Source organism: Monodelphis domestica, chromosome 6, assembly GCF_027887165.1.
Source record: "Monodelphis domestica isolate mMonDom1 chromosome 6, mMonDom1.pri, whole genome shotgun sequence".
NCBI lineage: Eukaryota > Metazoa > Chordata > Mammalia > Didelphimorphia > Didelphidae > Monodelphis > Monodelphis domestica.
Window position 1 is genome coordinate 259,085,908 of NC_077232.1, and position 15,011 is coordinate 259,100,918.

The 15,011-nt window shown below is 38.6% G+C and overlaps 1 protein-coding gene across 1 annotated transcript in view; it reads left to right on the plus strand.

The window, feature by feature from the left end:
- The first annotated feature begins 1,336 nt into the window (after positions 1-1,336).
- CENPE (centromere protein E) overlaps positions 1,337-15,011 on the plus strand; it is a 75,462-nt gene continuing 61,787 nt past the window's right edge. The window contains exons 1-8 of the mRNA XM_056803121.1: positions 1,337-1,473; positions 6,296-6,387; positions 10,681-10,770; positions 10,891-11,009; positions 13,358-13,477; positions 13,823-13,904; positions 14,088-14,155; positions 14,237-14,302. Of these exons, the coding sequence (XP_056659099.1) occupies positions 1,418-1,473; positions 6,296-6,387; positions 10,681-10,770; positions 10,891-11,009; positions 13,358-13,477; positions 13,823-13,904; positions 14,088-14,155; positions 14,237-14,302 (693 nt within the window). The 5' untranslated portion in view covers positions 1,337-1,417. The remainder of the gene's footprint in view (positions 1,474-6,295; positions 6,388-10,680; positions 10,771-10,890; positions 11,010-13,357; positions 13,478-13,822; positions 13,905-14,087; positions 14,156-14,236; positions 14,303-15,011) is intronic.

The following is a 15,011-nucleotide window of genomic DNA, read 5'->3' on the forward strand; positions in this document are numbered from 1 at the left end:
CTCCTTTCTCTCTCTTCTCCACATTCCAGGTAAGTTGGTCCACTTGTGGTATAATTGAATAGCCAAAGTAGCCCATGGCCCAAATCTCAAGACTGTCTGTTACACAGCCCTGAAATATTTAGGATTAGAAGTGACTGTTGAAACTCTCCAGTAAACTTATTGATATCACATAATTCCATCATCCCTAGAGGGCCCTCCTAATTAATTGTGAAAGACTCCCTTTTCAACTGGCATTATAGCTTCTGCCAACAAATACTCTGTCTGAAAATTTTGTGTAAATCCAGACCTTCCCAACTCAGTGTGGCCACAGAATGCTCCCCCATAGGACAGTTTACTGTGTATGTATCAGCAAAACATTTAACCATCCTAGTGAGTTGCCTTTTTTCCTTGTTGTTCACCCAAATTCCACCCTAAATTTGCATGACACAAATACATGGCACTCCATCTTCTGTCTCCTGAGTTAAAATCTTGTTTCAGTCTCTCACTAGTTGGAATTCAATTCCATTCAATCCAGTAAACATTTAAGTGCCTACTATGTGCCAGGCACCGGATACAAGACAATCCCTGCCTTCTAGGAGCATATAATCCAATAAAGGAAAACGAGAGACAAAAGGAAACTGAACTGCTGGAATATCCAGTTTGGGAACATGATGTCCCACAGGGCTGAAACCAAGCAGAGATGCTGATGGAAAATGGAGAATTACCATAAAGTTCTCAAAGTTCATATATCGCTGGAAAGTGGAGCCGATTTATTACCTTTCTTTGTTCAAAATTTTACTACAGTGTCATTGCTCAGGATTGTTCTAGAGTGACAAGATGGGCGGGCTACATAGGTGATATTGGTGGGGAAATCATCTATGGGAGTACAACATTTGGCCCCCCACCAAGTCACACTCGTCCTCCCTCCTCTGTTAGGAGAAAATCCAGGGAAAGACTGTTTTGAAGGGTTACTAGCTCGTTGATATTTCTGGACTCATACTCTGAATGTCAATCTGTAAGGCTGACTAGGTCAGCTCCTAGAACTTCAGTTAACCACACTTGAAGCACAGTCCCTGAGTTTATCTGGGTAAAGAAGGGGAGTTAAGAGGACTCTAGCACACAAACCCTAAAACGGGGCTCCCTGTACTTAATACTCTGCTCCGCCCCAGATCCATAGACCTAGCACGGAGAAGCCCGGAGAAGTCCAGCCTTCCTAAGGGGCTCTTTAAAACTCCCCGAGCTCCACCCCCTTTCGTGGTAAAAAAATGAGACATCCCTCGGCTACCCCCACTCCCATCGGCCTCCAGAAAGGATTGGCCCGCGGAACTCCCGTGACGTCAGCGGCGCGCCAGAGCCAATCGGAATACTCGTCAGAGAAATTTCAAACGGAGTGGCGGCCGGTAGTGCGGGTCTTTTCCAGTCCCATTTCAGCGTCGTTATGGCGGAGGAAGGCGCTGTCACGGTCTGCGTGCGGGTTCGGCCGCTTATCAGCAGGTGGGCCCTATGGAGTTCAGATGCCCTGGGGCCGGAATCGGGGTCTGAATCGGAATTGTATGGGGCCGGAGCCGGGGTTGTGTCTGGGTCCCTGGGTTTTCACAGCACCCCGTTGGAAGAGTCTAGCGTGGGGGAGGAAGGGGCGGGGAACGGGGAACGGGGAACCGGTACGGGGTCTCTCTCTTCCGGCATCTCTGCTTCTTCCTCCAACCCCCTTTTATTAATTAATTTATTTTTAAACTCTTGCCTTCCATCTTATAATCGATACTGTGTATTGGTTTCCTAGCAGAAGAGAGGTAAAGTCTGGGCTCTGGAGTTTTAAGTGACTTACCCAGGGACTCAGCAAGGAAATGTCTGCGGCCACATTTGGACCCTGGACCTCCCGGCTTCAGGCCTGATACTATCCATTGAGCCTCTTCCCTATATCTTTTTTGTTAATCTTTTTATTTTTTTTAAAAGCCTTACCTTCTGCCTTGGAATCAATACTATATACTGATTCCAAGGCAGAAGAGTGGTAAGGACTAGGCAATGCGGTTTAAGTGATTTGTCCAGGGTCACACAGCTAGGAAGGGTCTAAGGTCATATTTGAACCCAAGACCTCTTATCTCTCTGCCTGGCTCTCAATCCACTGAACCCATCTAGCTGCTCCTTTCCCAGCTCTCTTAATACCAGTGCTCTGAGTTCCCTCTCACTTTGCTGTCTATATCTTGTATGTACACAACTGTTGCTTATGGCCCACCCCATTAGACATTAGACTTTGAGCTCATTAAGAACAGCAACTGGCTTATTTTTTTGTTTTGTTTTGTTTTGCATTTCTTTGTATCCCCAGCACTTATCACAATATCTAGCATATATTAAATGCTTTTGACTTGACTTTTCCTCTCCCAACTACTAATAAGTTAATATAAAAAATTCCATTGGATATCCCCCCCCCCCCCTCCAAAGTCCTGTAGAGTAGGTGCTCTTGTTATGCTCACTTTACAAATAAGGAGCTTTGGACCAAGGTAATGGATAGAACTCCACCTCACAACCTCTCCACGGAATTTTAGACCTCATAGGATCACATATTTAGATTTAGGAGGGTCTGTAGTGGCCATCTAGTCCAATGCTCCTCTTCCGTTTTACTGATGAGGAAAACGAGGGAGAGAAATATAGAAGGAAAATCTGTGTTTCTGGAATCAAAAGACCTGGGTCTTTGAAACTTGCTATCTGTGTCACCCGGGCAGGTCACATTCCCTCTTTACTTGACACTAGGCCACACTTTCTTCACCTCAAAAATAAAGTAGTTGGACTAAGGTGTGTAGATCCCTTCCTGCTCTGCATGTTTGATGATCCTGACCTCCCATGACTTGCCAGGGTCACACAGATAGTGAATGTAAAAGTTGATCTTTCAGATCTATGGTCTTTGGATGATATAGACTTTGATCCTAATGTTCTAGATTAACCCCCTAATTTTACAGAGGATGAAACTGAGGCCCAGAAGAAGAAAAGTGGCTTAAGATTACACAGAGCCTTGAATACTTCAACTGAAGCTCAATAGATTTCTCTAGCTCCTTTACTCTATCTCTATTTCAAGTTTGTTTTTTTGTAAACAATATATAGTAGGATTCTGGTTTTTAATCCACTCTCCTATCCACCACAGTTTTATGGGTGAGTTCACATTCACAATTATGATTTTTTGTTGTTGTTCAGTTGTATCCAAATCTTTGACTCCACTTGGGGTTTTCTTGGCAGAGATACTGGAGTGGTTTGCCAGTTCCTTCTCCAGTTCATTTGACAGATGAGGAATCTGAGGCAAATAGTTAAGTCACTTGGCCAAGGTCACACAGCTGGTATCTCAGGCCAGATTTGAATTCATGAAGTTGAATCTTCCTGACTGCAGGCCTGGACCTCTATCCACTGCACCACATAGTTACCCTAGAAACTGGCTAGATATTCTAAAAGAATGACAGTGTTCAATGTAAGCCAGATTTGAACTCATGAAGATGAGGCTTCTTGACTTTAGGCTTGGTACTCTATTCACTATACCACCATCTCTTTCTCTCCTTTTCCTCCATCTCCTCAAAAATGTTTTTCCTCTAGCTGTATGACCGGTGATCTGGGCTAATCATTTAATTCCAATTGCCTGGCTCAAAGCTTCTGATCGCCACTTCTCCTAATTCATCCTCCCTATCAGCTTCCTCACCACCTTCTCTTTTCCCCTTCTATCCTGCTTCCCTGTAGCATATGATGGATTTCTTTACTTGAGTGTATTCCCTCTTTGAGCCAGTTCTTATGAGACAAATTCAGGCATTGCCTGCAACCCCGTATCTTCCCCTCCAATCTTTTTTATATGAGATAATTTACCCCATTCTGCCTCTGCCTTCCCCTTTCTCTCAATGCATTCCTCTTTCTCACTGCTTAATTTTATTTTTTTGGATATCATACCATCCTAGTCAACTTACCCTCTTGTCCTCTGTATACTTCTAACTATTATTATTTAAATTCTTAGGAGTTATGATTTGACCATATTGAATCCCTTATGATTTCTCTTTCCTGCTTACCTTTTTATGCTTCTCATCTTATATTTGAAAGTCAAATTTTCTTTTATTTTATTTTAAAAATATTTTCCCATGTTTAAATGATTCGTTTTCTTGACCTCTCTTCTTCCTTTTCCTCTCCCAGAGCCAATAAGCAATTCCACTGGGTTACACAAATATCACTTGATACCTATTTCCATATCATTCATTTTTACCATAGAACTGAAACCCCAAATCATATATCCTTATAAACAAGTGATAAGTCTCATGTTTTTTTTGTGTGTGTGTGTGTTTATACTCCCATAGTTCTTTCTCATAAATCCTTCAGGAATGTCCTGGATTATTTTATTACTACTAGTAGTAAGTCTATTACATTGGATAGTTCCACTATGTTTCACTTTCAGTGTACAACAGTGGTTCTGTTTCTTTTGCTCTGCATCAATTCCTGGAGGTCATTCCAGTTCACATGGAATTCCTCCACTTCATCATTCCTTACAGCACAATGGTATTCCATCACCAATATGTACCACAATTTGTTCAGCCATTCCCCAGTTGATGAACACCCCTTCATTTTCCAATTTTTTGCCACCACAAAGAGTGAATACGAATATTTTTATACAAACATTTTTCATTATTATCTCTTTGGGATACAATCCCAGTAGTGGTTTTGCTGGATCAGAGGGTATGCATTCTTTTAAAGCCCTTTGGGCATAATTCCAAATTGCCTTCCAGAATGGTTGGATCAATTCATAACTCCACCAACAATGCATTAGTGTTCCAATTTTGCCACAACCCCTCCAACATTTATTATTTTCCTTTACTTCCATATTAGCCAATCTGCTATGTATGAGGTGGTACCTCAGCATTGTTTTGGTTTGCATTTCTCTAATGAGAGATTTAGAACACATTTTTCATGTGTTTATTGATAGTTTCAATTTCTTCATTTGAAAACTACCTATTCATGTCCCTTGATCTTTTGTCAATTGGGGAATGGCTTTTTTGTACAATGATTTACGTCCTTATAAATTTGAGAGATTAGACCTTTGTCAGAGGTTTTTGTCATAAAAATTTCCCCCCAATTTGTTGCTTCTCTTCTAATTTTGGTTACATTGGTTTTGTTTGTATAGAAACTTTTCAATTTAATATAATCAAAATTATTAATTTTACATTTTGTAATGTTCTCTATCTCTTACTTGGTCTTAAATTCCTTTTCCATAGATCTGAAAGTTTTGTTATTCAGTGTTCACATAATTTGTTTATAATTTCCCTCTTTATATTTAAATCATTTACCCATTTTGAATTTCTCTAAATCTAATCTCTCATTGTTTTCCAATTCTCCCAGGAGTTTTTGTCAAATAGTGGATTCTTATCTCAAAAGCTGGGATCTTTGGGTTTAATTGAATGAAAGTCAAATTTTCTGTTCATCTCTGTTCTTTTCCCCACTGAATACTCGGGTTTACTAGTTAGGGGATTCCCAATTGTAGTTTAAGTTCCTTTGCCCTCCGAAATATCATATTTTAAACCCTCCAATCTTTTAATTTCGAAACCGCTAAATCTTGTGTTATCTTGACTATGGCCCTAGGATATTTGAATTGTTTTTCTGGCTGCTTGCAATATTTTCTTATTGTCCTAGGAGATCTGGAATTTGGCTTCAATATTCCTGGGAGTTTTCAGTTTGAAAAGCCTTTAAGGATGTGATTGATAGATCCTCTCAATTTCTCTTCTAGTTCTAGAAATTTGAGCAGTCAATATGCTGTCTAGGATCTTTTTTTGATTATGGTTTTCAGGTAGTCCAAAATATATATATTTTAATCCTTACCTTCCGTCTTAGAATCAATACACAGTATTGATTCCAAGGCAGAAGAGTGGTAAGGCTAGTCAATAGGGGTTAGGTGACTTGCCCAGGGTCACACAGTCTGGGAAAAGTCTGAGGCCAAATTTGAACTTAGGACCTCATATCTCTAGGTCTGGTTCTCAGTCCACTAAACCACCCAGCTGCCCCTGAGTTCAATAATTCTTAAATTATCTCCTCAATCTATTTTCCAAGTCATTTGTTTTTCCAAAGAGACATTTTATATTTTCTTTCTTTTTTAAAAAAATTGTCTTATTGTTTCTGGGTGTCTCAAGTTCTTCGGTTTCATTTTCCCAGGTTAAGTTTGAAAAGGCCCAGATAGATCTACGATCTTCTGACTTCATATCCAGTGTTCTTTCCTCTCTCTATACCAGACTATCTCCGTTAAAGCACTGTATAAATGCGAACTAAGATGGGAATAATCATAATAAATGAGGAGTTTTTCTTTTAGAGAACAAGCTCTTGGAGATGCTACACAGCTTCACTGGAAGACTGAAGATAGACTCATTTCTCAAATAGATGGAACAAGATCCTTTAGTTTTGGTAAGGTTTTTAAGGAATTCCTAAAGTTCCATTTTATTATAGCTTTAAAAATCACTGAAATGTGATAATGTACATGAATACTGAATTTAGTATTAAAGAACAGATTACCAAATTTTGATTTAAAATACATGTATATTACTGACTTGTCTTTTCATACTTTTATATTCGTTTTTATATGCTTCTGAAGAAGGTGGTTAAATTGGGCTGGTTGAGTCCACTATAAATTGACTTCATCTCATTTAAGCCCTTATTGTATAAAGTTCTTATAGATTTCCTATTGTATTTGTTGCAACATTTATTTTATATCTAAATTTCTTATTTTTTTCTCCTCTTTTTTAAAACCTATTTTCTGTTTTAGAATTGATAGTGAGAATTGGTTCCAAGATAGAGCATCAGTAAGGGCTAGGTAATTGGGGGTTAAATGACTCAGCCCAAGGTTACACAGATAGAATGTGTCTGAGGCCAGATTTGAACCTAGGATCTCCCTTTCCCAGGACTGGCTTTCTATTCACTGAGCTGTCCCCTAATTTTTTCTCTACTTTTTTCGGTCCAAAACACATTAATTACTCAACCACAGTGCGTTAGATATTGGTCCTTAGAGAGCTTTTCATTCTGTCTGGGTTGGGGCTTAGAGCAAATATAGCTTATACACAAATAAGATAATAAAAGGTATGGAACCTCACAGCGAAAGCCTCAGTGAGAAGATGGAACTAGAATTTAGTCATGAATAAAAAGGATGCTGAGAGGTGGAGATGACATCCATTCTAGAGACAAGAGAAATGGTCGACATCCATGATGCTAGGAATCAGCGTATCACTCTTGATGTGAGGAAGATCTGGGTTCCTGTCCTGCTACAGATATTTACTATGTGTGACTCTGGGTCCATCACTTCATCTCTCAGTTCCCTCATCTTTAAAATGGGGGAGATGGTCTTGATGACCCATGAGTCCTTTCCAGTTCTAAATTTATGATCCTGTATTGAGTTCAGGGAATGAATAACTGTCCAGTTTGTCTCAGACCTAGAATGCATGTGGAAACTAAGACTGGAAGGGCAATTTGAAGTCACATTGTGGAGAGGCTCAAATTCATCTTATAGACTATAGGGTGAGGAAGGAACTAAAGAATTTGAACCAGGGGAAGAGGATTACAGTCAAACTACACTTGGAAAACTATTTCTGACAAACTATATGAGGGACTAGAGAGGGTAGCCACAGGGGAAGCTCCTTAGGAGCCTCTTAGGGATGGATCAGGTGAGAGATGCTTAAAACCTGACTTAGAATGGTGTAAATGGGAGAAAAAAAGAGGGCAAGATCTGAAAGATATAACTGATTCAGAATTGATAGAATTTGGCAGCTAATTGGAAAGAGGAAAATGAAAAAAAGTATAATTTCCTTGAGGGCAGAGGCTGTCTTTTCCCCTTTTTGTATCCCCAGCACATCATATAGTGCCTAGTATGTAATAGGCACTAAATAAATGTTTGAGTTGGGAAGTTTGGGGCATGAAGGGTTATTAACAGAAATTCAGGTTTTGGCCTGGAGTTGAGGCTAGAGAGAGAATTAGGAGTCATCTGGGTAGAAGTGATATTTGAGAGTGTCTGAGATTACCAGAGGGAAGAGGGAAGTATCTAGGTCAAACCCCAGAGAACAGGATGAAGAGAAAGCCAGAGAACAAGCCATCATGCTACTCAAAAGAGAACCAGGAAAGAGCAGTATCCAGGAAGATATTGGGAGTTAAAGGAGGATATAGAATCCTGAACAGAATCAATACCTGACATTTATGTAGCATCCTCAGGTCTTGGAAAAACTTTATATGTAGTATCTTGTTTGATCCTCTCAACAACTTTATGGGGCAGGTAAAACAGCTGGTATCATCCCTATTTTACAAATAACTTGACATCTAGAAAGGTTTATCCATGGTTGCCTGGCTAGCAAACATTTGAAACCAAGTAACTAGTGGCTAAAGCCAGTGGCCTCTTCCCTATGGCTTTCTGCCTCAACAGTGCTCAGCAGTGTTGAGTGCAGAAGAGGTCAGGGGGTGGATACCTCGGAAATGAGCAAGCAATTCAGAGGCTGTTGGTTACTTTTCAAGAGAAATTTCATTAGGGTTAGATGCCTGATTGTAAGGGATTCGGGGCAAATGGGTGGAATGGAAATCGAGGTTTCCAGGACTGTTACTCAGTTCTAGGACTAGGACTTAGCTATGAAAGGAAGGATTTTAAGAGGAAGAGGGAGTTCAAGGGAAATGGCCTCCTAGGAAAAGGAGATGACTAACGGAAAGACACTGGGGTGAAAGTTGGGGCATTGTGTTCAATAGGGGGAAACCAATGAACTCTTTGAATTAAGGACTGACACAGTCAGACCTCCATTGTAGGGAAAGACCCACCTTGGCAGCAATTCAAGGTGCAGCCTCAGAAGGGACACACTTGGGGCCAGAGGAGCTAGTGCGGGAGGCCTTCAAATGCCACACAAAGGATTTCATGACGGATCCTAGAGGTGCCAGGGAGCCATTGGAGTCTACTGAATGGAAGAACAGGGGGTGATATTCTCAGGTGTGCCCTTGAGGAGGATTAGTTTGATAGGTGAATGGAAGGATGGACTGGAGTAGGAAGAGGCTCAAGGCAAAGAGACCATCAGTCCTCCCTGTACACTGCCTCATGGTCCTGGTATGAGGTGATGAGGGCTTGCCCCAGGCTGCTGCCACCCCAGAGGAGAGCAATGCTATGAAATGACAAACTGAGAAGAGTTGGCCTTTTCCCAAAGTATTTGTGTCAAAGCAAGTAAAGTGAGTCACTCACATTGTGTTTGAAGGGATCAGATCTATGGAAAATGAAAAAAAAGATTCATTAAGCAATCACTAAGTGGATTATTGGCCACCATGAATATGAATAATAGTTCACATTCTATGGAGATTTAAGGTTTCCAAATTGCTTTGTGCATATCTCATTTATTAGGTACAGCCAGTATCCTCCTTTTTCAGATGAGGAAACCAAAGCCAAGAGGGGTTAAATGGACAAGTATCCAGGGTCTCTTGGGCAGGAATGATCCGAAGGAAGATTTGAATTAAGGTCTTCTAGACCCCAGATCCAACACTGAATGCCCTGTGCCCCCTCACTTATCTACAGCAACATCTCTTGCATCACCCACAACACTATCAGATGTGGCCAGAACTAGATTCAAATGTAGTTCCTTTCTGATTGTAATATGTTGCTGTTTTAACAGGGTTGTCAGTGTTCAGTGGCCTCTGTCTATTTTGAGTTTAACACCACTGCCTTACATTAAAGTTGCAAATCAAGGGTGGTATTTTCATAACAAAATTAGTCAAATATAATAATAGCTAATGTTTAGCTAGAGTTTTCTGTATACCAGACATAGTACTATGCCCTTCACAATTATTATTTCACTGAAGCCTCACAACAAACCCTAAGAGGTCGGTACTCTTATTTTTCCTATTTTATAATTGAGGCAGGCAGAGATTAAATGATTTGCCCAGGGTCACACAGCTGGTAAGTGTCTGGGGTCAGATCTGTACTGAGAGCATCCTGAGCTCAGGCCTGGAGTGAGCCACATAGATTCATTTATGGTGTTAAATCATGACAAATCCATAACATATACCCTCTCTAACTTCAGGGTCATATAAAAGTGATTCAGTTTCCTGGAGATTCAAACACTTGCAAAATTGTCAGAAATAATTATTTGAACCTGATATTATCAGCCCGTTGCCTGGCACAAAGTAGATGCTTAATAACTATTGAATTGAACTGCATTCCAGTCAGTTGGCATATAGGGGATTAATCATGTGATCCAGGTATAATAGAAAAGAGGGATAGATTTGGAATGGCAGGACATGGATTCATTTCTTAGCTCTGCCATTTATTATCTATGTGGTCTTGGGGAAGGCATTTTTCTCATCTGTAAAAATGAGGATGTGGACTCAACATCTAGGGTCTTTCTCAGCTCATATACCTTTGATTCCATGATCCTATTTTAGCTATGATATTAAAATATTTTATTCTACTTTTGAGACTTCAATATTCTACTTCTTAGATAAGATCAGTATCAAAGTTGGACTGCAATAGTCCCTGAATATGGCCTGACCCAGATTAAACTATAATCAGAAATATTTAACACAGACATTATTACATTTTAAAACTTAAAAGTCAATATGAAACCCACAAGGATTCTGATGTACATTTCAGTGGCCTCCATTTCTTTTTGAGTTTAACATCAAACGTAAACATTGTTGACTTTTCTGGGCTAGCATCTGTCATATTAACTTTTGTCTACTTCTCTTTAGATCGTGTATTTCATTCTAATGAAACTACAGAAAAGGTATTTGAAGAAATAGCAGTACCAATTATTCGTTCTGCCATACAAGGTTACAATGGTAAGGTTTTATTTCCTGCAGTCTAAACTTTGTGATTGCCTTTGGTTATTTAATAACCATTTCTTAAATGACAGTTTTGAGCACTGACATTTAGATGAGGGTTTTTGTTTCTTTTCTCAGGTACAATATTTGCATATGGACAGACTGCTTCAGGAAAAACCTATACAATGATGGGTTCAGGAGATAGTTTGGGTGTAATACCTAAAGCAATTCATGATATTTTCCAAAAAATTCAGGAGGTAAGTTATTTAGCTAAATTAGCAATTTATCAAGCATAAGAAAGATAAAGATCATCCCACTTCACCAAACAGAAAAACTGCCATAGTTTATTTTAGTTGTAGCTATTTAATTGTCAGTGCTGACCAGCATCAGAAGAAGCATAGATTCACATTTTTCTTTTCTTCCTTGTTCTTCACATCCATATAATTTGCTACAGATACTACTACTACTACTACTACTACTACTACTACTACTACTACTACTACTACTACATGAAAAAAAGGCCTAACAAACTCCTGTTATACATTCACAGTAATAAACATAGACATGAAACTCTTAATTTTCTTCTGGTGACCATTCATCAGCTATAAAAGAGCCAAATGTCAGACAACAAAAACAGACCCACAAGACAAGGATTATTTATTAGATTGTGAACCTCTTTAAGGCAGGGACTCTCTTTTTGCCTTTTTGTATACCCAGTGCTTAGAAGAGCATTTGGAACAGTAGGCATTTAATAAATGTTTATTTAATGTTTCAACCTCCCCAAATATGAAAGGCAGAGAGAAAGAACACTTTTGTATAAAAAACATCTTTAGAAGTCCTGAATTTAAATTATTATTACTTATTATCAAAGTACTGTGGAAATTGAGAACATGGACACATGAAGTGCTCAGGAGATGTTGACATGGCTTGACAAGTGGATATATGGAATTGAGGGAGTGGGGAGAAAAATCAAAGCATGAAAACTCTTGGGTGGCTGGTTGATTAGAGATGTACTCAATAGGGATTAGAGCTGTTGGGAAGAGGATGACGTGTTCATTTTGGACGTGTTGAGTTTCAGGTGATGATAAGATGTCCTGTTGGAGATAATAAAGAAGCAGTTGAAATGCCGGATTAGAAATCAGGGGAATTGAGGCAAAGTTATAAATTTAGTGGTTAGTGAATAAAAGTGATCATGGAAGCCACAGGAATGGATGAGATCACTGAGGAGGGGAATAGAAAAAGAAGTTATAGGGGAACTGGAGAATTATAGTGAATCTGTGATAGTGGCTGAGATATATTCAGAGAGGTAGGAAAGAAAATGGGATTGGAGAGCTGTGGAAGAAGAAGTAGTGGTGAATATGGGGGGGGGGGGGGAGCGTCTACAGTGTCAAATAGCAAAGTGAGGCTATGGAAGAATAATCCCAGGGGAAAAAAGGCCATTGGATTTAGTGATATCACTTGATGAGTCAATATCTGAAATAAAGAAACATGTTAATAATTTTAAAATGTTTCTAGATAAAATTTATCACCAGTCTGATAAAAATCAAACAGCTAGAAACTGTAGCTAAAGAACTTGAAATTAAAATTATTACAATTGGTCAGGTATTTGGGAGTGGCATGTAGCTGCTACTGCTGTTTGATTCACATATCCTGCATTATACATTCACTCTTTCCTTATCCAAATTAGCAAAGAGATTAGCTACCATTTTAAAAAATTCTTGCCAGATTTACCTGGATAATTGTCATTCTTAAGGAATTTTCATGACTTTCAATTGCATTGTATTCAGTGTCAACTAATGTTCAGAAAGAATAAAAAATCATTCAAACATATCCCAAAAGCTTTGGGGGAAGCCTGGTTTACCAAATAATTATTACCGGAGACTGTGAAACTTCAGTTGAAGATTTGATTAAGCCAGATAAGTTTAAAGATATTCCATTTAGCAAAAATGAATAAACTTTGTGCTCTTCCTAGGAATGTTACTAGATCAACAATGAACTTACATCTTTTTTTCACTATACCATGTCTGCCTCAGTCAATACAAAATGCAATGCAAGGAACAAATTGGTGGAGGGTGGGGACAGTGGCACGCAATAGCTGTGCAATCTTGGCCTAGCCACTTAAATGGAATGTACTTGACTCCTCTTCTGTGTAATGTGAAATAAACTGTGAAGTTTATATATTATATTTATTATACACAGATACACAAAATGATCATTGGTTGATTTTACTAATTCATAAATATACTATTCCTTCTTAGGGGTTTAATCTTTAAGTTAATTTTACTCTTAAAATTATAAATGTAATGTTTCTATAAGAATGTTGTTAGATCATAACCTTTTTTTTTTTAATCCTTATCTTCCATCTGTATATTTGCTCCAAGGCAAAAGATCTATAAGGGCTAAATAATGGGGGTTAAGTGACTTGGTTAGGGTAAGCTAAGAAGTGTCAGAGGCTACATTTGAACCTAAGACCTCCCATCTCTATGGTAGGTTCTCAATTCATTGAACCGCCTTGCTGCCCCATAGTCTTTTAGAAAATTGCCTACTTTATACTCATGAGTGCTCATTAGACTCTTTTATTCTCTTAACTTTTTTTTTCTTGTAGATTCCTGAAAGAGAATTTCTATTACGTGTATCCTATATGGAAATTTACAATGAAACCATAACAGATTTGCTCTGTGACACCAGGAAAATGAAACCTTTAGAAATTCGGGAAGATTTCAATGTAAGTGACTTAGTTACATTTTTCACCCATTAACATTCAACTTTGCTTTATATGTCACCATTCTCTAAAAAACTACATTACATATTTATAAAATCCTAGAAGTTTTAGCATTTGGTTAAAAGGCCTAGAGATGAGAGCATCATATTTGGATTTAGTTTGGGTCATAGTCTGCTTGTACAGTTCTTTTCATCTTACTCATCCTATCCCATCATTTTAGGATACAATTGTTTATTTTCCATTTAAATTAATTAACAAAATATCTATAATTATGTGCCTCTTCTTTTACATGGGAGGACTTCAGGAATCTCAAATCTCTAATCTCTCTGTGATTTAAAATTGTTACAGAGAAATGTGTATGTAGCTGATCTCACAGAAGAGGTGGTCTCCACCCCAGAACTGGCTCTGCAGTGGATCAAGAAAGGAGAGCGTAAGACTTCTCAACATATTTCTTTAAAAAAAATTTAGGAAACCATCCATTACAGCATAATTTTTCTTAAAAGTTCAGTGTCTCATATAACTTTTAAAATGAAATAAATTTTAGTGTCATTTTTCTACACTATGACTTGCTATGACTTCAGTACCTTCAGCTGAAATATGAATCATTTTGCAGGGAACAGGCACTATGGGAAAACAAAAATGAATCAGAGAAGTAGTCGTTCCCATACAATTTTCAGAATGGTAGGTAGTTCTTTCTCTCCTTTTTTAAAATTTTCCAATTAAAATTACATGGTTTCCCTACAAGTTGCTTCTTCTACCTAGATATTGGAAAGTCGAGAAAAAGGTGACCCTTCAAACTGTGATGGAGCTGTCATGGTGTCTCATTTGGTAAGTCTTATTTAAGAATGATACTTCACCATACTGGGCAAAGCAGATGACTTCCATCACTTCTCTGACAATTCTTGTCATTAGAAATGTAACTAATTTTTTTTTAATTTGAGTTTTATCTTTATTTTATTTTAATAACAAATTTATATTTAAGTTTTCCAATTTATATATTGTTGGCTTCTTCCCTTCTTCTCTCCCCCTTCCCAGAGTTGACAAACAATTCTATCTGGATTGTGTGTGTATATATTATTATTCAAAACATAAGAAATGTAACTAAAATTTTTTTTTAGACCCTTACCTTCTGTCTTGGAGCCAATACTGTGTATTGGCTCCAAGGCAGAAGAGTGGTAAGGGCTAGGCAATGGGGGTCAAGTGACTTGCCCAGGGTCACACAGCTGGGAAGTGTCTGAGGCCAGATTTGAACCTAGGACCTCCCATCTCTAGGCCTGGCTCTCAATCCACTGAGCTACCCAGCTGCCCCCTGTAACTAAATTTTAAAGATAGATAGCTTTCCACATGAAATTACCATGTCAGTAACATTGGAATAATAGGTGGAATTTTGTTTAAAAAAAAAAAATACGGGGTGGGGAGGAGTAGGAAGTGCACTGAAAGCTAGGCCCAGAGACAGGAGGTATCCTGGGTTCAAATGTGGCCTCAGGCACTTCTTAGCTGTGTGATCTTAGGCAAGTCACTTAACCCCCATCGCCTA